The sequence below is a fragment of the Theropithecus gelada genome, chromosome 2 (assembly GCF_003255815.1).
Source record: "Theropithecus gelada isolate Dixy chromosome 2, Tgel_1.0, whole genome shotgun sequence".
NCBI classification, from domain to species: Eukaryota; Metazoa; Chordata; class Mammalia; order Primates; family Cercopithecidae; genus Theropithecus; species Theropithecus gelada.
Genome location: NC_037669.1, coordinates 125461844 through 125486216, shown reverse-complemented (window position 1 = coordinate 125486216; position 24373 = coordinate 125461844). Strand labels below are relative to the sequence as shown.

Sequence of the window (24373 nt, the reverse complement as noted above, 5' to 3'; positions counted from 1 at the left end):
AGTTAAACTGAAGAGCTTCTGCACAGCAAAATAAACTATCATCAGAGTGAATAGACAACCTACAGAATGAGAGAAAATTTTTGCAATCTATCCATCTGACAAAGGGTCTAATATCCAGAATCTACAAGGAATTTAAACAAATTTATAAGAGAAAAGCAAAGAACCCCATCAAAATTGGGCAAATGATACGAACAGACACATCTCAAAAGAAGACATTTATGCTTCCAAAAAACATACGAAAAAAGGCTTAACATCACTGATCATTAGAGAAATAAAAATCAAAACCACAATGAGATACCATCTCACACCAGTCAGAAAGGCAATTATTATAAAGTCAAGAAACAGTAGATACTGGTGAGGCTGTGGAGAAATAGGAATGCTTTTACACTATTGGTGGGAATGTAAATTAGTTCAACCATTGTGGAAGACAGTGTGGCAATTCCTCAAGGATCTAGAACCAGAAATACCATTTGACCCAGCAATCCCATTACTGGGTGTATACCCAAAGGAATATAAATTATCCAACTATAAACCATGCATGGCCAGGTGCAGTGGCTCACGCCTGTAAGCCCTGCACTTTGGGAGGCCAAGGTAGGCAGATCACCTGAGGTCGGGAGTTCTAGATCAGCCTGACCAACATAGAGAAACCCCGGCTCTACTAAAAATACAAAATTAGCTGGGTGTGGTGGCATATGCCTGCAATCCCAGTTACTCCAGAGGCTGAGGCAGGAAAATCGCTTGAACCCAGGAGATGGAGGTTGCAGTGAGCCGAGATCGCATCATTGTACTCCAGCCTAGGCAACAAGAGTGAAATTTTGTCTCAAATAAATAAATAAAGCCCATGCACATGTATGTTTATTGCAGTACTATTTACAATAGTAAAGATATGAAACCAACCCAAAAACCTATCAATGACAGACTGGATAAAGAAAATGTGGTACATATATACCACGGAATACTATGCAGTCATAAAAAGGTATGAGATAATGTCCTTTGCAGGGACATGGATGAAGCTGGAAGCCACCATCATCAGCAAACTAACACAACTAACACAGGAACAGAAAACCAAACACCGCCTGTTCTCACTCATAAGTGGGAGCTGAACAATGAGAACACATGGACACAGGGAGGGGAACAATACACACTGGGGCCAGTCGGGGGTGAAGAGTGAGGAGAGGAAGAGCATTAGGACATACAGCTAATGGATGCGAGGCTTAAAACCTAGACGACGGGTTGATAGGCTCAACAAGCCGCCATGGCACATGTATACCTATGTAACAAAACTGCACGTTCTACACATGTATCCCAGAACTTAAAGTATATAAAAAAATAAAGAAAATTCTGCAAAAGACCAAATGGCTCAGTATGCATAAAACAGTTAAAAGCTGGCAGATTATAAATTTTTATGTGGTATGAAAAATAATAAAGTTTTTATTTTCTAAAAATAATTGCCTAATGGATGAGTGGTAAACATACACAGAAAATGTGAATTTGTATGATACAATGTGCATAACTAAATGTAGCTACTCATATTGTTGACCTGAGAATTCCTTGGAAAAAGGATAGTACTTTATACCTAGGCTAGTAGTTTTAGTATAAATTTTCAAAGCATATTAATAGGACATAAATCTAATAAGAAGTTAGAGGCTCTACATATAAGTATGAATACATTACATATATATATATTTACCTTGATACATATGACCTATTAATCTGTTATATTTTTATTCTTCAGTTTTCTATGCCCAATTTTAAATCAACAATAATATCCTTTTTAACCAACTCAGTAATATGAATGATTTCACTGCTTTAAAATTATTTCAAATGTCACCAAGTCTTGTGATTGTAAAACAGAGACAATTTGCTTTGTGTGTGTGGGTTTTGGGGCGATAGAAAAGATGGGAATCAGTTTTTTGTTTAATGTCTCACAGGGTAAAGAGAAGGGAAGAGTCATGGAAGGCAATCTGTGAAATAGTAAATTTATAAACATATTGGCATAACTTTTTTAGTTCACTTCTTCGTGATCTTTGTTTTGCATGTATTGTCTTATTTGAAAAAAAAATTGTTTTCTCTCCTGTGAAAATAATAATGATAAGTTTTTTTGTGTGTGTGGTTGTTGTGTTCTGTCTAGCCAAAAAGAACACTGAGTAAATTTTCACCAGAGCCAAGTCTATTTAATAAAGTCTAGGCCGGGCGCGGTGGCTCAAGCCTGTAATCCCAGCACTTTGGGAGGCCGAGACGGGCGGATCACGAGGTCAGGAGATCGAGACCATCCTGGCGAACACGGTGAAACCCCGTCTCTACAAAAAAATACAAAAAAACTAGCCGGGCGAGGTGGCGGGCGCCTGTAGTCCCAGCTACTCGGGAGGCTGAGGCAGGAGAATGGCGGGAACCCGGGAGGCGGAGCTTGCAGTGAGCTGAGATCCGGCCACAGCACTCCAGCCTGGGTGACAGAGCAAGACTCCGTCTCAAAAAAAAAAAAAAATAATAATAATAAAGTCTAAGGAATTAGAAAATATTTTAGTCCATTCACACTGCCATAAATAAAACATCATACACTGGGTAGCTTATGTACAACAGAAATTTATTTTTCACAGTTGAGGAGGCTTTCTAGCAGATTAGACTTCCATCTAAGATCAAGCAACAGTAGACTGGTGTCTGATGATGACCTGTTTTCTGGTTCATAGGTGGCAGTCTCATTGCTATGTTCTCACATGGAGGAATGGGGGAGTTCTCTCAGGAATTTTTTTTTTTTTTTTTTTTTTTTTTTTTTTAGAGCATTAATCCCTTTTGAATGGGCTTTGTCTCCATGAACTCATGACCTCTCTAAGGATTTGCCTTCTAATACCAGCACCTTAGTGATTAGGATGTCAACATATGAATTTTAGGGGGACACAAACATTCAGACCCTAGCAGAAGAGAATGCAGAGGCGAATTAACCCATAATTGCTAGTGGAAGTGAAGATAGAAGAGATTATACTGATATTTAATTATGTTTGCCATCATAATTAAGACACAACAACAACATTCTTCATGTATTTGAGTGTTCACTGAAAATCTCTTCTGTCTCCATCACATTATTATTTTTCTGTTTTTGATCAGTTATTAAACTTGTCACGGAATGCATACTTCTTTATGCAATAAATCTCAATCATTAATTGTTCTGTTGTAATTTTGAGTATGGGGTAAGATCATATAGTGAACCAGTATAAACTCAAGCTAGGCTTTGTGAAGACTTCATGTCATTTAAAGTGAAACAGTTAATTTAACTTGATTACTAAGTTATTTAAAGCCACTTGTTTATTTGTTTTGTTTTGCTTTTAATGAGGAATTTATAATTCAGGCATATTAAGACAATAAGCTAGTATCATTATTTTCTCAAAATCACTTTTGCACTCCCTCATCTTTGACTGACAGTCTTGCTGATTAGCAAATAGCAGTAAATGACTCTCAAAGTAACCAGTCCAAAGGGTATTTTGGCCCTTAAATTTACACGTGGTTTTTAGTGTTGGCAAGCACGATTTATTCAAAGGTCAAAGGAGGAATTATTGGATCTAACGTTTTTTCTTCATTGGGATAAAATGAAGGACTTTTGTTCTTTAAATAAATTTACCCTTCCACTTTTAGTGAAAAAAATATTATCCTTGATAATGGGTCATTTTTCTACTTCCTTTTCTTTTTTCAAATAGGTATGAGATTGTAATATTGAATAGTTATATTCTTGTGTAAATCTGAATTTGTAACATTTGAAATAAATATTGTGAATTTTATTTCTTGCAGGTGCATGCAATAACAGCATAGCCATGTGCTGAAGTATGGTCTGAAAGTAAGCGTTAGAATTTGTGTATTTAAACAAGTCTGAAGGATCATTTTATTTGAGAACATTTATTGCTCAAATGTAAACTACTGCTGAGGTGGTACTTACAAAGCTTATTGGGCTTCCATCTTGAGTAACGTAAACATTTTTCCTTTTAAGAAAGCCAGCTAGTAGTTATTCTTTGAAATTTTTCTTTACGTATAGAGTTGCTTTAAAAAAAATTACAAAAACTTTAGCCCAGGTCATCTGAATAACCCATTCTCAAAACATTAAAGATTAAAATATTTGAAGTTTTGTGACTTGAAAAATGTAAGGTATGGCAAGAACATGGGCCCTTAATCTTTTTAATCTGTCCAAACTATTTATTTATAAAACAAATCCTTCTAACTTCAAACTGACTTTGTTCAAATGTAACATTTTTATTACTAATGAATACATGTTACAATAATCCTCTCATGCATTTACTTTAAAATTATAAAATATATCTAATATGAAAACCTTATTATGGGAGAATTAATTAGAAAAAATGGTATAATACAAAATTATATTTTCAAGACACACTGAACCCAACCTTATGCATGGTCCTAGACCACAGCTAGATAAATATTTCCATAGAGCTCAGTGTTACACAAGCTAGGAATTTGTTCAACATTGTATGGGAAATAGCGGCAGCTGGCCAAAAACTTTGGAGTTTGTTTATTTAATCTGCTTTCTGACAGGTAAGTACTTGGAAACAGAAATTTGTGAAGGATAGTTTTTAAAAATGCTGACATTCAAATTTTATTGTATCATCACATAAATTGCAATAGATCATATATGATTCAACCAGAATGGCTCAGCTTGGCTTATAATAAATAAGTCACTTAAAATAACCCACTAATTTTATCTCAAATTATAACCCTCTCATATAAAAATATTTTAAATAAAGATTAAGAATATGTAGTATGTGATAACGGTAAATCATAGTATCTCTTTGGGTCTCTTGGCAGATTAATGAGTTACCTCATCGTTATTTACACCCGGAGGACACAAGGACGGCACTGTTGCTCTGCCAAGAGAAGCAGAATCCCATCTCTAGTTATATATTATGTCACAGAACATTTGGTAATATGCAGAGCACTGACTGGTATATCAGAAACATTTCCCAAGCAGATGGAGTACATTATTATAATTTTGGTGAGTAATGTCTGATGATCCAAAGGCATATGAAACAATCAAATACAGCTCTGAGATGCCCATGTTTGCTGAAACTAGCCCCTAACTTATCTAAACAAGAAATGGAAAACATCTACTGTATTGTGATACCTAACATACAGCCTGAAAATTACAGAGCATCATGATGAACAGAATAGCAAACTCTGAGGGACCTGACCAGCAATATGTCTGATGGCTGAAAATTACTTGTAGAAAGTACACTTAAAGAACCACATGGATTATAAACAGCAGAAATTTTAAAAATTAGACAGCGAGTTGGATATATGTCATATTTGTCAGAGAAGATCAAACTAAGGTGACACATGTTTGATCACTCAAGTGGATTGAATATTTTCTTAATAATGAACATTGAGATAATAAATGAACAAATTTTGATAGTATTTCCTTACATATTTCTCATCAATCACTTCCTGAAGACTAGTTAACTAAATAACTATTTGTTTATAATATGTAATATTATATAATATTATATTTTGTAATGTGTGTGTGTGCTCTTAGATAAATATTTCCAAGTTCAGAATATTTAGAAATTTTTTATTGTGTTTTTAAATATGTAAACTTTGGAGTTTTTTTCTCCCTTTAAATCAAGGTTTTATTATTTATTAATAAATTTGTTTTGGTATTTTTGCATGCTTTTTTTTAGTTCTATACATTATGATTGATATATTTATTTCTTTGCTCATTAATTAATTCCATAAAGATTTTCTGAATAACAAGGAGAGTTCTATTTTAGTTTCCTTTTTCTATTTTATATTTCCACGGGGTGAAATTTATATTTTAGTTTTCTTTATTTAACTACTAAAGTATTGCTTAGATAGTAAGAGTTCAAAACATATCTAAACTTGATAGAAGAAAGTCTTAAAAATAATGTATTCATTAAATCAAGTTATTTTAAAGTCAGAGATACATACAGTAACTACATCATCATGCCTTGGAGAGTATACTTCATCCCTCTTTTACATAAACCATCATCTTTTAAATAACCAAACACTAAAATACACACACCTGTCATTTCCAAGACTTTTGGGAAAAATGATGTCCAGAATCGGCATTGCTGAGCACGTAGTTTAGTCAATATTCTTGATGACTCTGTATTCAAGGTTAGATATTTTTGTTCAGTGCTTTTGAAGACAGGCCATTTTGTGCTATTATTATGAGTCCCATTTGGATTCCTAAATAATAAAATAGAGACATTATAGTAAAATTGAAATCATTGTTAGATTAAAAAGAATATTGTTTTCTAACAGTGTTCACAAGAGCTTTAAAGAGTTAAAGATAGAAAAAATGTGGATATATATTGATGATATGAAACGTAAGTGAACTGGGCTTAGTGGTTTTAGAACTGAGAACCACTATGGTATTTAAAATTGTAAGAACTAAAATTTAAAGTTGAATTTTTTATATGCATTTCCGCTTAACATATTGGAAGAAAAAATTTTTTATTTCAATAAAATATATCTTCATTCACACTTAAACGTGCTCAAAGGGTGGTGCTACTTTTGTTTCATTCTTTTCCCTTATCTTAGACCCAATCATTTCACAATAAGGAATCATATCACTTACACATCTTTTATATCTATTTCATTCTATATACTCTTATTAATACTTCCTGAGTTTAATACCAAGTTTAATTACAAATCTTATTATGTAATAATCTCATTACTCCAGGAAACTTCTTTCAGTCCCACATTTAAATTTATCTAACATCTCCTAGATCTGTTTACCAATTAAAAATCTTTCAATAATTCTTCAGTGGTTTCATATTAAGGTTAATGAACATGGTACCACCCATATTTCCAAGTTTATTTTCAGATATTCTTTTTATAAACCCAGCCAATAGGAATTAGGTAGAGTTCCCCAGTAAATCCCTCTTTTTTTCATTTCTTCTCTTTGCTCCAGCTGTTACTTCTGCTTGGAATTCTTTTATTTTCCAATTTTATGTGTCTAAACTCATTCAAAACTTTTATATTATCTTTTCATGATATTTTCCATATTTATAGTTGTGATTTGAAAATGGATAATTGTCGACTTTATCTTTTCAATATCTATAGTGTTGAGTTCATTGATACCTTTATAGCGCTCAATAATATATTAATGGCAAGGTCACACAAGTAGGAACTCAGAGTTTTTTTTTAAAGTGGCTCTACACAGTCACTACATCTGTAGATTTCCTTATAACATATCTTTGTTATTAGTATGAGTTAGACACGGATCTAGGCCCTAGAAATATAAAAATGAAACACAAAGTTTTCCTCAGAGAATTTATAAGCATGAAAACCCAGGGTAACAAAGAACTACAACATAAGACAGCATAAACCAAGCCTAAAAAAAGGGCCACAAATTGTTCAGAAGAGGGAGCAGTCATTACATGCTTGAAAGGAAATTACCTTATGGAATGGGAATCTGACTGAAAGAGAGGAAATAAGGAACTGAACTAGAAAGGAAAGCTGGGAAAGCTAGAAAAAGGGATAGAATTAACATAGACATTAACGATTAATCTACTTCTTAGTTCAAATAATAATGAAAAAACTAGTTTTGTTGAATTCTAGGATAGAAGGAGATGCCATTGAATTTATGTACTTAGCATATTAGTGTTATCACATTAGGTCTAACAGCCCTGGAAAATTGTTTAGAATCGAAATTTGTAGGCATTTAATACTCTTGAGGAACTTTTGACTAAATGGCTAGTGTGAGCATAATATTTTAGAAATATTGATCTCAAGGTGAGTATTTAGAATAATCAAGAAACGATAAAGTTTTTCAGCCTTCTCTAACATAAACGAAAGATTAAAGTGACATAGATAAGTAATTCATTCCTTGCTCTTATTCAACCTTAGGCAAAATCATATAAGAAAAACTTTAGTTGAACTTTTCTAAAGTTCAACACAAAAAATCCTTCATCATTCAGATATTTTCTGTATATTATTAATAGATAGAAATTTTGAGTAGTATGAGTAGATCTAAGTTTGTTTTGCTTTGTTTTCTTTAGCCAAAGTCTCTAAGTCCAGTAGAATTTGGAAGGAGAAGTAAAAGTATGGTTATCAAGAGGCAGATTTTTGCCATCAAGAACTTATATTGAATACGCACCATATATTCATATTTTATCACAGATGCAGACATGTTCAACCATGAATTCGGGAGCTTTAGAGACAAATAGTTTCTTGATGTACTAGTTTATTTTATGGAGGAATGGGATATTTTAATAAGAATTATTAATAATCAGAGCTAGTCAAGCTAAACCAATATCATAGCAGGGTTGAAACCTCCTGCTTTAGGGTATTATTTGAGAGAGATCAAGAAGAAAATTTCTCCAGATCACAGATGGCACACTTGTCTAGGTAAATTATGTAGTCTTTTTTCTTTCTTTTAAAGCTGTAGAAACTAACAAGTACAGCTGCTGGAGGTTGGATATTAAACCAGGAGAACCGATGGTCTGATTCAGTACAGCAATTCTTATGTTCCTAAATTGCCCACTTTTCTTCTAATTCTGCTCTAATTTACTTATGGCACCATTTTAACTGCACATTCATTTCTGTCCTCTGTGAATGGCGACTTAAACAGAGCTGACGTGTACTTGAGTTCAAGAGCAAAGCACTGCCAGTGTTCATTTAACAAACTTTGTCCTATGAAATAACTCATGACATACCAAATTGTAATTTAGAGATAATAAAATTCCTTTGCCTGTAGATGTGGATACAGTTTTCAAAAGATTGAAATAGCTATTGAAGTGATGAAGTATTTTATTCTATAATTTGAAGAAATCTCCATGACTTACAAAGTAACAAGAGAGACAATTCTTTCTGTCTGTATCAATTAAACACTTTGTGAAATACAACGTATTTCCACTATACACAATTCCAAAGCATTACATTTTTAAATCTCAAAATCATAAGATCAATTTAAACATCTTGACTTTGCTGTTTCTCAAAGAAGTTTTTGTTCTCGTCACAAAATAAAGACTTCAAAATAGTAATAATTAAAATTTTCCATGAAGTTGTATATGCTCTATTTTTATCAGTATCAGGTTCTTTTTCTACTTTGTAGTATACCAAAATGCTCTATAGATCACCCATTAGAATTTTCTTCATATGTAGGTTTGAAAGGTTTTAAGACACAGCTAATTTAACAGCAAAAAAAGCAGAGAGTATCTTTCTTTAACATCTGTGTTACAGAAAATTACTTGCTTGCCATTGATATTTCAGCACACAGTTGATAACTTATTTTATGAACAGATTAAAGGAAAAGACATCAATTGATTCAGGATGCCCTGATACGAAGAAAAATTTTGCATCTAGCTTCAAAATAAAGTTTTCTTGGAATTATAGAATCCTAGGATTGCCTACCCAAGCCTAAAATGAGAATTAAAATTATCCTTAGGAATTCAGAGACAGTTATTTCTAAGTAAGCTATAGTAGTTTTTGAGAGAATGTATTTTAATTAGCTTTAAAATCTAGTAAAATGAAGCTATAGTTAATAGTTATATATTAAAAGTCTAGATGAACTTTCACTGTCGTAAGAAGTTTGAAGAAAATATATTGGAAAAGTTTTAAAACGTTAAAATATTTATAGATTCCGTTCCATGTCACTTAAATGAAATTCTATTTTAATATAAGGAATAGAAGGGCTATAAGAAGACTTAAATTTAGAAAACAGATTCATTCATTCGTTCAACCAATATTTATAAAGTGTGTACTAGGTCAGGTATTATTTGAGTGATAAGAGATTCAACAAATACAAAATAGAAATTTGTTTATCTTGCCATTTTTATTTGATGAGAAAGACAAGAAATAAGATCAATAAAGAAATGATGTAATATGTCAGATGATACCAAGTGCTAGTGATAATAAAATGAGGAATGGGGATAAATAGAAATGGCAGGTGAGTAAGTATCAGTGTGTGTGTGGCAGGGGGATGGTGAGGGAGTCCGTAATAAAACATCTGATTGTCGTTTGTCTCTTGTTCTTGCAATGTAATCTCTAAACACTTGGGATATTGTGTTATACATGATAGCTTATGCTAACATGATGCCTTATGGTGAGTATATAATAACTGAGGCTCATGAAATGACTCAGGGTGGGGATGGCCACACTGATCATCTTAGGGTAGGAACTAGCCCTGCCAGAAATACCGTCCATGTTATTAGAGGGATGAGACTTTTAGCTATGTGATATCATCCCGACCTCCACAGAGGGGAAGGAGCTGAAGAGTGATTTTAACCATGCGAGCAATGATTCAATCCATCTTGACTATACATAATAATAAAATCCCAATAAAAACTAGAGATACAAAGCTCAGGTGAGCTTCTTAGATTGGCAATACTCCATAGATACAGAAGCACAATAGATGTCGTGAAGATAATAGATCTCTGAGAACAGAGAAGTTTTGTATTTGGAACATTTTAAGTCCAAGATGCTCTACATGTCTCATCCTCAGCTAGTTCTAATTTATATATTTTTGTTATAAGAAAACTGTAATTGTAATTACAGGGCTTTCCTGAATTCTATGAATAGCTCTTGTGAGTTATAAAATCTGACTGAGTCCAAAGGGACTCCATATTTGTAAACAGCTAGTCTGAAGTGAGGGTAGCCATGTGGACCCTAAACTTCTGACTGGTGTGAGAAATCCTGGACCAATTTCGCAGACTGGAAGATTAAACTTGACTTTCTGTAGCTCTGGGTAAGGGAGCTTTGTAATATTTAATAGAAAATGAAGTGAAGAGGAGAAAAGGGATGAGCCAAACAGTTGTTTGGGGAAATAGTATTTCAGCAGAAGGGATGGAAAACAATGATCATGAGAAAAACGTTTGCTTAGAGTTTTCCAAGGAAAGCAGGGGGGACAGTGTGACTAGAATAGAGGCAGGAAGGGAATGAGTGTAGGAGGTGAGGTTGGAGAGGGGACAGTAAGGTCACATTACTTAGTGCCATATATGTCTTCAAAAGTATTTTGTGTCTACTCAGAGTAAGAGAGGGAGGAATTGGAGGGTTTGCACAAAGAAAGAACAAGATTGACCAGGCATGGTGGCTCACGCCTGTAGTCTTAGCACTTTGGAAGGCCAAGGTGGGTAGGTCACGAGGTCAGGAGTTCAACACCACCCTGGCCAACATGGTGAAACCACGTTTTTAATGAAAATACAAAAATTAGCCAGGAACGGTGGTGGGCCCCTATAATCCCAGCTACTCAGGAGGCTGAGGCAGGAGAATGGCTTGAACCCAGGTGGAGGTTGCAGTGAGCCAAGATCATGCCATGGCACTGTAGACTGGGTGACAGAGCAAGACTCCATCTTGGGGGGTGGGGAAAAAAAGGAAACTATAAGATCTCATTTACATTGTTTAAAAGATCATCTGTCTGTAGTGTTGGGAATAAACTACAGATGGTTCAAGAAGACCAATTAGGAGGCTACTAAAATAATTTATGTGAGAGTTGATGGTTACTTGAACTAGAGTAGTAGTGACAGAAATTGAAATAATTAGATCTTACATATATTTTGTAGGTAGAGTTGTCACTAGGCCGATAGATTAAAGAGGAAAGGAGCAGGCAAGGTTGACTCCAAAGATTCTGGCCTGAGAAACTGGAAGAATGAATGTAGTTGACATTGCTGAGATAGGAAAGACTGCAAGAAGAGCACGTTTGGAATGCAATATCAAGAGTTCATGGCTGGGCATGGTGGCTCATGCCTGTAATCCCAGCACTTTGGGAGGCCAAGGCAGGCAGATCACTTGAGGTCAGGAGTTCAAGACCAGCGTGGCCCACATGGTGAAGCCCCGTCTCTACTAAAAATACGAAAATTAGCCGAGCATGGTGGCGCATGCCTGTGATCCCAGCTACTTGGGAGGCTGAGGCAGGAGAATGGCTTGAACCTGGGAGACGGAGGTTGCAGTGAGCTGAGATCTCACCACTGCATTCCAGCCTGGGTGACAGAGCAAGACACTATCTCAAAAAATAAATAAAGTAAAATAAAATAAAATAAAATAAAATAAGGAGTTCACATGTTAAGTTCATGTGTTAAATTTTACATCCAAATGGAGATGGTAAGTAGGCAGTTGGAAATTTGCAGTTACTCTTGATTTTATTGATAGAATCTCTGCATTTCAATTAGATCCACAAGTTCTTATTTAACTTGTATTTTTTATTGGAATGACCTTGTCTAGAATGTAACACACATTCCATGATTAAAAATGAAAAAATAACAGAAGTTAGAATAGCTTTGTACTGAATAGGAGATTAGACAATATTATTTCAAGGTAACTTCAAATTCATTTAAAGGGCATAATATTACTTTTGACAAAAAAAAAAAAAAAACTTAAGTCACAGAAATTTTCTTTTAGGAAAAATTACCCAGAAAACAGTTAACTGAAACAATTTAAGAATAAAAAAATCTTTGATCATAAAATACTTCTGATTATATGCTAATGAAATAAAATGCTTCCATGAGAAATATTTGAGGACTGAAATGAGACATCATAAAACTTCCAAATAATAGAAAACATGAATGGGATATTTTTACTTAGTAATGATTAGTAAAATAATTGGGAGAAAAAAATTATTGAAAAACAACATTCCATTATATGAGGAAGGTAGCAAGCATATCTTTATTGTTACCTCTCTAATATTAACATAGATTTGAAATTATTTTGGTCAAAGGTTTTCACCAATTAATTAAGATTCTGAAATGGATTACTAATATAAAATAGATTATTTTGTATGTATCACCATTTTAATGGTTACAAATTCAGTGTTCTTAGATGCTCACTTTGAAAAATTCACTAAACATGATATAGGCTCAATTCTGTATGTATATGTATTGCAATAAAAACTGATTTAAAATGTTTGTTGTGCTGACATCTTCCTCCAAAAAGTAGTATCATTGCTGTCTGAGCACCTTAAAGTGGCACATTTGGTTGTTTTATCTTACTTTTCCTATAAACAATGTCTTTTATTTATTTTCAAATACTTATTCGCATTCTGGAGGTTGTGTCTTTTCTCTGTTGATTGTTTCCTTTGCGGTGAAGACTTCTTTAGTTTAATACCGTCCCATTTGTCTAAATTTGATTTTGTTACCTGTGCTTTTACAGTCTTAGCCATAACATCTTTGCCTACATCAGTGTCCTATAGTGTTTTCCTTATGTTTTCTTCTGGTAATTTTATGGCTTTAGGTCTTAAGTTCTTGAATGTAATGTTCTCCCGGTTACACTAACAATGTTACTCAATTTACAAATTTCAATACAGCTATAATATTTAAAAACACACATAATGCAATATAACAATTCATAGGATATACAATGCCTATATTTCCCGAAAGCATAGCTCCTTGTCCTACTCTCCTCCTACCATCTCTTCAGACAGACCTTCCTCGGGAACCAAATTGAAGTAGTCAGTGTTTATCACCTCATATTGTTGTATGTACTTTAGCTGTCCTTTTTCCTTTTTCTCATGAGAGGCTAAGAAGTCTCATTCAAACTATCATTTGATTGTTTTGTTGACAACCTGAAATTGTGCCTGACTCATAGTGTGCAGATGGGTACAATAAGTAAGAAACATCACAACTGATGTGTGCTTACCTCTTCGTCCTTCACAGTAAATGTTCATGTTTAAAAACTACTACCACATGGGAAATAGTTCACAGATGACAATTTCTGTACTTTCAAGAAAAACAGTACTCCAAACCAAATAATGTGAAATTCTGCTTCCAATAACTATTTGTTGTGGCAATCAGACACCCTGGGATAACTTTTCAGTGCCTCACATGCAAACTACTTTTTACCATGTGCACTCCTGTAATCCCAGCACTTTGGGAGGCCAAGGCCGGTGGATCGCCTGAGGTAAGGAGTTTGAGACTAGCCTTACCAATATGGTGAAACCCCATCTCTACTAAAAGTACAAAAAATTAGCCAGGCATGGCGGTGTGCACCTGTAGTCCCAGCCACTCTGGAGGCTTAGGCAGGAAAATTGCTTGAACCTGGGAGGCGGAGGTTGCAGTGAGCCGAGATTGTGCCGTTGCACTCCAGCCTGGGCGACAGAGTGACACACCATCTCAAAAAAAAAAAAAAAAAAAAAAATACACAGATTTATTAAATTAAATTAATTATAATATTTATTAACTATATACCCAAATAAAATGGGTTTAATATCCATTGAATTTTATTAGAGCAAGTTAGTATTAACCCACGAACGCATTACGAGTAATTTAATCATGCTAGTTCCATTTTAATCCACAAGGCAATGTCCTGGGTAATTTGTTAGTTTTATAAAACCTTGTATTTCATGGTTTTCTACAAGCTTCTAAGATAAATCTTTAAAGATAAAAGAAAAATGTATTTTTTCTTTGCATACGTACACATATACACAAGCTATCATAGTCTGCTTGGGATGGTATAACAGAATACCATAAATTGGATAGCTTACAGACAACAGAAATTGATGTCTCATATTCTGGAAGCTGGGAAGTTCAAAATCAAGGCACTGGGAAATTTGGTGTCTGATGAAAGAGCTTACTTCTTGGTTCATAGACAGCAGTCTTTTTGCTGTGTCCTCACATAGAAGGGAGAAGGGAGCTATTTTAGATCTCTGATATAAGAGCACTAATCTCACTCATGAGGACTCTGCCCTCACCACCTAATCACCTTCCCAAGGCCTCACCTCCTAATGACAGGTGACAACGTGCTAGCAGCCCTGGCTCTCGGCACCTCCTCGGCCTTGGCGTCCACTCTGGCAGCGCTAGAGGAGCTCTTCAGCCCTCCACGGCACTGTGGAAGCCCCTCTCTGGGCTGGCTGAGTCCAGAGCCACCTCCCCCTGCTTGTGGGGAGGTGTGGAGAGAGAGGCGCAGGTGGGAACCGGGGCTGTGGGCTGCACTCGAGGGCCAGTGCGAGTTCCCACGGGCAGGCGCGGGCTCGGGGGCACAGCACACGGAGCGGCCAGCTGGCGCTGCCGGTCCAGGGCAGTGAGGGGCTCAGCACCTGGGCCAGCAACTGCAGAGATTGCGCGGGGTCCCCCAGCAGTGCCGGCCTGCCAGCGCGGCACTCAAATTCTCGCCGGGCGTTAGCTGCTTTCTGGAGGGACAGGGCTCGGGACCTGCAGCCCGCCATGTCTGAGCTCCTTCTCTGCGGTGCCCCGTGGCAGCCGGTCCCATCCACAGCCCAAGGGCTGAGGAGTGCAGGGGCGGCTCAGGACTGGCGGGCAGCTCTGCCTGCAGCCCCTGTGCAGGATCTACTGGGTGAAGCCAGCTGGGTTCCTGAACTGGATGGGGACTTGGAGAATGATTATTATCTAGGTGGAGGATCCTATGTGCACCAATCAGCACTCTGTATCTAGCTAACCTAGTGGAGACTTGGAGGACTAGCACTCTGTGACTCTGTCTAGCTCAAGGATTGTAAACGCACCAATCAGCGTGCTGTCAAAATGGACCAATCAGCTCTTTGTAAAATAGACCAATCAGCAGAATGTGGGTGGGGCCAGATAAGGGAATAAAAGCAGGCTGCCCGGGTCAGTCAGTGGCAACCTACTCTGGTCGCCGTTTGCACTGTGGAAGCTTTATTCTTTGGCTCTTTGCAATAAATCTTGCTGCTGCTCTCTCTTTGGGTCCACGCTGCCTTTATGAGCTGTAACACTCATTGCCAACGTCTGCAGCTTCACTCCTGAAGCCAGCGAGACCCTGAACCCACCGGGAGAAACTAACAACTCCAGAAGTGGTGCCTTTAAGAGCTCTAACACTTACCATGATGGTCTGCAGCAGCTTCACTCCTGACAGCGAGACCACGAACCCACCAGAAGAAAGAAGCTCCAGATACATCTGAACCTCTGAAGGAACGAACTCCACACACACTATTTTTAATAACTGTAACATCGCGAGGGTCCGCAGCTTCATTCTTGAAGTCAGTGAGACCAAGAACCCACCAATTCCGGACACAGTATTACCTAATACCATCACATTGGGAGTTAGGATTTCAACATAAGAGTTTTGGAGGCACACAGGTTTTCAGCCTATAGAGCAGACAAACGTGTGTGTGCGTCTGTGTGTTTGTGTATTCTGTAACTCGAATATTAGAAATACCCAAAATAACTGAACAAATATCATTTATATAAAATTTTATTTTATATTGTGATACAAATGAAACACTGCTAACAATGCCAAATTATATAAATTAAAAACTTGTATTTTGAGCCTCAGAAAAAATCAATCTTATTTATTCATGCCCACTGCCTACAATAAACCTAGGAAAGTATACATTGAAAAAATGCTTTTTGCAATGAGAAGTGAGTAGCTTTCGGAACATTGGATGTATGTTGGATCAATTCACTATCAGTTCTAAAACAAAACTTTTCACTTTATTAAAAAAGGGAAATTCACCTTTTCTCATGTGTTAAGTTAAAGTAAAATGTCTTGTAAATGTTAATTTTCTAAAACTCACGTTGACTAAAAACACACTGATTCTTCAGGTGCCGTGAGATAGCAAAACGTTTGACTTCAACTTCATCTGGTAATGAGGCGTCATTTTATAGATGAATTTCTCTTAAGCTTGTTCACAAACTAAAATCTAACTCAAGAGTTTTCAAGGCCCACTTATATTCTCCATCTTGACTTACTATGGTTTGTTAAGAAGGTCTTTATAACTGTATTCTTTTTGTTTTCTGGAAGATGTAATAAAGGCAGAAAAAATTAGTTGCTAAAGCAATGTGAACTGTATTATAATGCAGCTATGGATAGAGACTATAAGAGGATTATTTGCAATTTAGATTATATTTAATGCAAATATTTAAATCTACTTCACTTTTATTAGTTGCTTCCTCCCATCTCCAGATATTTCTATTGCTAACAGTAGAAATGAGAAAAGTGATTACTGAAAAACAATTCCCTAGATTCATTATAGTTTGTTCAGTTTTTTTTTCTTTGTTAAATAATAAGGTTTGTTATTTTTAGGCAGGAATCAAGGTACCCAGAGGGACAGGATTATAATAACATACCTTAGAAATTTGCAAAAATTCAGAAATTAACTCAGGATGATTTCTCGTATCTAAATATACTGTGCTATAAGAGTCCATGGCCAAGCGGCTTATTAAACTTTTACTGTTTCATCATTCTTAACTTGTGGATTGGAATACATTCTCAGCTTCAGGGAGAATTTGGATATAGGTTTTTATGAGAAAAAAGAAGGGAAGAGAAAGGGAGAAGAGAGGAGGAGAGAATAACCCTACGGGAAATATATAATCTGTATGATCCTGTACACAAATTTGATCAAAGGCAAAACATTTCAATGTGCTAAACTTTCTAGGAAATAAAAAAGACTTATTTTTATTCAGCTCTAATAAAGAGGAACAAATTACACTTCAGTTAAATACTAGGAAGATGACATATCAGCTGCACATAATTTTCAAACTTTAAGAAAAATTAACAGCTGTAGTTCACGCAAAAATATGGGATGAGGCTTCATCACTAGAAATAAGCAAAGACCAATTATGATATAATATAGCTTGGCATGTGTTATCAAAGTGGATGCCTCGTAAGAAAGAAAGAAACGTTTTGTTTTAAGGGGAAATAAAAACATATAAACAAAAAATGCAAAACTGAACCCTGCATATAAGGTGAGACTTCTTGAGTGATTTCTGGTATCAGGAGTCCTACCTTACTCTAATCATTTGTTTTATTACTAGGTCCTAATTAAGAGTCTTGTTCATGTTGTCAATCAGTATTGTTAAGCTCTGTTCTGTTCAAGAAATAAAAAGGAGTAAAAAAAGCCTTAAGCGCACAGAAATATGTTTCTCTTTTTAATCCAAATCAAAATCTTCATGTAGATTTGATTTTAATCCAAATCAAAATTTTCGCTGTTGCTGAGATGTACTGTGTTTTTTTAATCCTAAATTTCTAACTGGGAATCAAGTGCCCACTTAAAGCACATTTTTATATATTATGAGAACATTTTAATCTTAATAAGTATTTAAAAGAGGCTTGTGTACTTAACCCACTCTCCTAAATACTTCACTAAAGTAGTTGGATAGAGTCATGAAAACAAATTGATTCCCAGTGCATAGTTCTCTTCTAGTAATTTCTTTGTATTGCACATCTTCAGTTATTCATCAGCTGAAAGGTCAAAGAGTTGCCAGACAAAAGATCTCTAAGATCTTTAGTACACTGTTGGTATGATGGATGAACAAAGCTTTCATGGTCTGGAAGATCATTCTGTCTTCTTTCCTCTGCATTGTTTGGATATAAAGGTTTGCATAATTAGCTGGTGAGTTAAAGAGGGATACTAAGCAATGTTTAGCCTCCTCCAACTCCAGAAAATGAATTGGGCTGAATACTAAATCGTATTACAGAAAATTAGACACTTTTTCTTTTCCTTCCTTCCTTCCTCCCTCCCCTTCCTTCCTTCCTTCCTTCGTTCCTTCCTTCCTTCCTTCCTCCCTCCCTCCCTCCCTCTGTTCCTCTCTCCCTCCCTCCCTCCCTCCCTCCAGTCTCTCCTTTCTTCCTTCACTCCTTCCTTTATTCTTCCATTTTTCCCTTTATTCATTAGCTGAGCAAGTGCATCCAGATGTCTTCCCTAATTTCGAAATGTGAAGATGCATTATGTTTGTACCCATTTTCATTTTCTAGTGATAGCAAAGCAACTGTTTTCATTTGGATGTGAATCATATGAATCCCAGAGGAGTGACAGCCTAACGATCTGTAGAGAGCTCAAATGTACTTTCAAATAATGGCACTAGAACACTTATTTTGATAAGGGGGCAGACTTTGCATTAATTATAGATAAGAAAATAATCTCAAACTTGAAACAAATTGGCTACTTTTTTGAGTCTTCCAAATTCTATCAGTTTTGCTCTTATTCACGTCTGTTTGCATTAGTCTGTGCCACAAAATTGATGGCAGCAAGCCCACAGTTTCAGGAATGAGCCTAGGAATTGCCAAAAAAATGTCCTGGAAACTTAGTTTTATAGTAACACATACAAATCTTAAAATAGCTTGATTTTTAAATGAATATTTAAATATTAGAAAAGACCTGGGAAATAATACTCCAGGAAAATTATATGAAAACTTAATTGTGATGTTTTTCTTTAATGGGTAGTTTCAGCATATCAAATAAATATTCTTGAATTCAAAGTTATTGACTTTATACCACTATTCACTGGAGGTCCCTATATTTGGCTAATCACCTCCATTAGACTTTAAGGCTCCATAATAGCAGACAAAATGTCTGTTTTGTTGACTCTTGTAGCCTTGCATAGAGTCAATGTTTGATAAAAGGCTGTTTGGTAAAGGTTTTACCTAAATAAGTAAGCCATTAGACTAATTGTATCAGAATGAACTTTTAAAGTGATTAGAATTATACTGCATACACTTGAAACTACAGTGTATCCTTTCAAACGAAATAACAAACTCTGTGTGTGTGTGTGTGTGTGTGTGTGTGTGTGTGTGTGTGTGTATTTTCTCTTCTAAACAACTGGTGTGGATGTTGGCTAAGATATTTTGAGGTTGTTTGAGATCTGTTTCAGAGGTATATGAGTAAATTTAAGAAGAATATACTTTAAAAACATTTATTAGAAATTTTGTATCTATTAGACACTGAACTAAGCACTTTTTATGCAAAAACTCAGTTAACATTAACTATGATTATTTGAAAGAGGCAATTTTATTATTCAGATTATATAGACAAGGAAGCTGAGATTGTCCAATGTCACACAACTTGAATGGCTGAGGTAGGTGAATTTTCAAATCTCAAAGCCTACAATGTCAAAAACATAAATCTGGTGTTTTCATGGTTTCAACTAAGTACCTCAACATTAATACTTTTTAAAAAATTACTGTTTCCCAATAAAAAGCAATTTTGCTGAGTGTTGTTGTGTATGCTTGTAATCCTAGCTAATTGGGAGGCTGGACTGAGTTAGAAGGATTGCTTGAGTCCTAGGGTTCTAGATCTGCCTGGGCAACATAATGAGCTCCCCATCCCAACAAAAAAGAAGAAAGCAGTCTTCTCATGCAGATTTTGTAAAACAAAACAAACAAACAAAAAACTAGAGTATATAGTTGCATACAGAGATACAAACGGAACATAAAAAAATTTCATTTTCAATGACAGAATTACAAATAATACAGTTTTTAGGATAATATCTGTGCCTGTGGGTGGCTATCTCGTCTCCTTATTTCTTTACTACTTATTCAAAACACATACTTATATCATCTTACAGATGATTTGGTAAACTTTGATAAATAAAACATTTTTCAACTTTTAAGTTGAAATATTTTTTCTATTTTATTTGAAATCTTTACAAAAATCCTATCCAATTTCCAAAATATTTTCTCTGTATTTAGCATTGTGTTTCCTTCCAAATGGCACAGATCTCATCTTGGAATAATGAGAATATAATTGCCGTACATATTCTTCCTGCTTTAGAAAAACTGTATGTTATTTTAGTTGAAATTCCTTTTATGAACCTACACTCCTGCCTAGTAGTGAATTTAGGTTAAAAATTTTAAGGTATTGAACCTACTGTCATTTTGTGTATAATACGCACAGTGTCTAATGTGCGAAGAGGGGATTTTAGGTAATATAATGAATTTAGTGAAGCTAAAATTTTAAATATATCTATGTGTATTTAATTTTATTAGTAGATCTACATAAAAGATGTTGTATATAGGGAAAGTAAGATGTAACAACCAAATGTGCCACATTAAGGTCCACAGACAGTAATGACACTGTTTATGGAGGAAGCTGTCAGTACAACAAATAAACATTGGAAGTCAGTTTTATTACCATAAACATACATACAGACTTGAGCCTAAATCATGCTTAATGAATTTTTCAAAGTGAGCATTGAACATTGAATTTGTAATAATTAAAATGGTGATACACAAAATAATCTTATTTCATTTTAATAAAACATTTCAGATACTTAGCTAATTGGTGAAAACCTTTAACCAAAATAATTTCAAATCTATATTAATATTAGAAAGGTAACAATAAAGATATGTTTGCTACCTACCATATAAAATGCCATGTTATTTTTCCGTAATTCTTTTTTCCCAATTATTTTACTAATCATTAGTAAGTTAAAAATATGCCATCCATATTTCCTACTATTTGAAAGTGTTACAATGTCCCATTTAGCCTTCAATTATTTCTCATGGAAGTACTTTATTTTATTAGCATGCAATCAGAAATATTTTATAATCAAAGATTTCTATTCTTAAATTATTTCAGGAAGCACTTTTCTGGGTATTCTTTTCTCCAAACTTTTTTTCTGTTACTTGAATACTTTTTTTAATCAAAAATAATATTAGGCCCTTTAAAAGAATTTAAAGTTATCTTGAAGTAATATTGTCTAATCTTCCATTCAGTGTTTTATTCTCTCTAGAATATCTGCACAAAGCTATTCTAACTTCCGTTTTTTCACTTTTAATAATGGAATATGTGTCACAATCTGAACAAAGTCATTCCAATCCTTGATAACTTTATTCATTACTATATCTAGTTGGAAAAACAGACCTGCATTCAGGCCCTACTAGAATTCCAGGCCCTGGGGCTATTTTTATTTTTATTTTTTTCTCAAAGAGAACTATGTCTTTATTAATAACAAATATAATACTAAGCTAAACAATATCTCCATAAATTTTACCCAGGATTCTCTGTTTTTCCTGTAGAAAAATCTAAATTCTCCCTATGACATAATTTTAGTTGTACTTGACACCAGATGTATTCACTATTGCTACTCTCTCTCAGTGTATATAGACCTCAAGACTTAAGATAACTTCTTTATTGTGAAAAAATTAGATTACTCTTTTCTGGAGAAATAGCATATGAGGGCCAGTATTCTGTTGATTTTTTAAAAATCCACAATAAAAAAACTGAATTGACTTTTTTCCAGGAAGCTGTTTGTTATTCAATAATTGAATTTTGTTGCCTGACATGTGCCAGGAATGTGGGCAATGGATATAACAGTAAACAGAACCTGTAAGTCACTGATTGCTGAGATCCATCAGTTTAATGACTGGAGATAAATAATAAATTGACTAATAGATATGAATTAAGGTAGTAATATCATCTATGAAGAAAATACAAGCATGATAACCAAATTTTTTTAAAAATGTGGTAATTTGGAACTGACTATTGAGTCATAGAAAGGAGTTCTCAGCTGAACTGAAGAAGGGTATTGAAAACCAACCTTCCTTCCTGCCCTTTTTGGCTAGAGCTTTCTAGCTTTTCCAAACAAACAGAAACGTGAAAAAGATGAACAGACTGGACTTTGCAGCTCTCATGCGTGCTAAATATAGCACAAGCAATTCCTTCTAGACTCTTCTGAAATGACAGTGATGAATGTGATTTCTGAATGACTTGCTAATTGCAACTAAGTCAGTCACAGGATTTCGTTTCTTATGTCCAAGGCAGATGTGCCATAATGAAAATGGCAAGGGTAATTATTTTATACTGAAAACTATTATTTAATAACTTATGATTTAAGGGCAGTGTACCTTGGAAACAATCTCATGACTTTCATTCAAAAATGTCTATCTGAGCGAATGCTGAAGAATCGGAAGCATCTTGTTATATTAAATTTTATACCGCTTTATAATTACAGCTACAGAAATATTGTAATGATAAGATTTGTTTTTTGCATTTTGTATAAATACGTGATTATGAAATATAAAACAAAACATGTAATATACATTATAAAAATAAATAAATAGAAAGATTTTGAAATTCGAAATTAGAAAATGTCTTTTCGGATAATGTTTACTTACTACACCGAGCATGGTAACTTTATAAGAAAGATGAGAAGTATCCCTGCCAACAGTATATTCATCTTATATTTAACTCTTGTTTTTCTGATTTTAGGATTCCTAAGGTATTATTTTAGGTACCACAATTTAAAATAATATTTTACAATCAAGACACACAGGTGGAAAAAGTAACCCACAAAAATTAAAATACTTAAAAAAATGTTAGTTGTGTGACCTAAATTTCCAATCATCACTTGCTTTATTTGTAAAATAGGGATATTAATGCATTTTACACAGAGTGGTTATAAAAACTACATGCAAAATCTATCTGGAATACTTAGAACCCTGCTTGGATCTTAATGAAACATTTAATAAATGGAAACTATCAAAGGAAGAAGAAGATAATGAAGCAGAGGAAGGGACTTTAATGAAGACAGCTACAATACCATCCTGTTACCAATCAAGCTGTTGCTTACAGACTCATCCGTAGGTATACCCAGATCTATTTGCACATATAATAAAATACATATATACATATTACTCACTGGTCAAGTTTACACAATAACCATGTGAGGTAGGTTTTATTAGAGAAACAGAGACATAGAGGGAACAATTAGCTTGGCAACTATGTGGCAAACACACCTTCAAAATCAAGCTGTTTTCCTCTAATGCCGTGCTCTTTTTGATGCATCATATTATGTTGGAAATTCAATTAAAAGTCAAGGTGTTTTCTTTGAAAGTGAAAAAACCCAAGAAATTCATACTTAAAGGTGTGTTTAGGTTTTTTAACATCTAACCTGAATTGTTTTAATATTTTTTGAAAGTAATAAAACATATTTTTAGAAATTTAATTAAAAGTAATTAAAGTAAATAGTATTACATTTTAAAAAATGTTTATAATTTTAAGAATCATCATTCCAATTCTTTTCTAGGAAGTGCATTCTTTCAGGCATGCATTTACCAGTAAGTCACACTATTTTTTATATTGTTTATTTAATGATAAGAGTTTTAGCCACAAAATAGTTTTTAGTTAAAGTACTTATTTATTTTTAGGCTGTACCTGTTTTGCTACTACCATTTTAGCCAGTCATAAGCTGTTGGGAATAGGTCTCTGAACCTTCTTCTGTTTTTGAGTGCTGACCAATTCATGAATCATTATTTGCTCAAGTAACCTCTGTTAAATTTAGTTTTCCTAAAGCATTTTCTTTTAACACTATAAATCAATGATTCTCAATGGGAAGAAAAATTAGAATGAGGAGAAATTTTGGTAATTAGTAGACACATCCATGTAGCAGATGGTACCAGACTGATTTTCAGGACTTTTAAATTTACCAACCAGAGATTGTATTAAAGATATATATGTCCCCTTTTCACCTTTAAACTTACTGTTATTTTGGCCTGGTGTGGTGACTCACACCTGCAATCCCACCATTTTGGGAGGCCGAGGGGGGCAGATCACCTGAGGTCAGGAGTTCAAGGCCAGCCTGGCCAACATGGAGAAACCCTGTCTCTACCAAAAATACAAAAATTAGTCAGGTGTGGGAGTGGGTGCCTATAATCCCAAGTACTTGAGAGGCTGAAGTGGGAGAATTGCTTGAACCCGGGAGGCGGGGTTGCAGCGAGCTGAGGTAGCACC

At 34.7% G+C, this 24373-nt stretch overlaps 1 protein-coding gene across 2 annotated transcripts in view; it reads right to left on the bottom strand.

Moving 5' to 3' along the window:
• The window catches only part of BCHE (butyrylcholinesterase), a 69270-nt gene that overhangs the window by 7460 nt on the left and 37437 nt on the right, over window positions 1–24373 (bottom strand). For both annotated transcript variants that reach the window (XR_003118185.1, XM_025377063.1), the window contains one exon: window positions 6038–6204. Coding sequence is in view for 1 of the 2 variants with exons in the window: in XM_025377063.1 (XP_025232848.1) it covers window positions 6038–6204 (167 nt within the window). In the remaining variant the exon portion in view is untranslated. The remainder of the gene's footprint in view (window positions 1–6037; window positions 6205–24373) is intronic.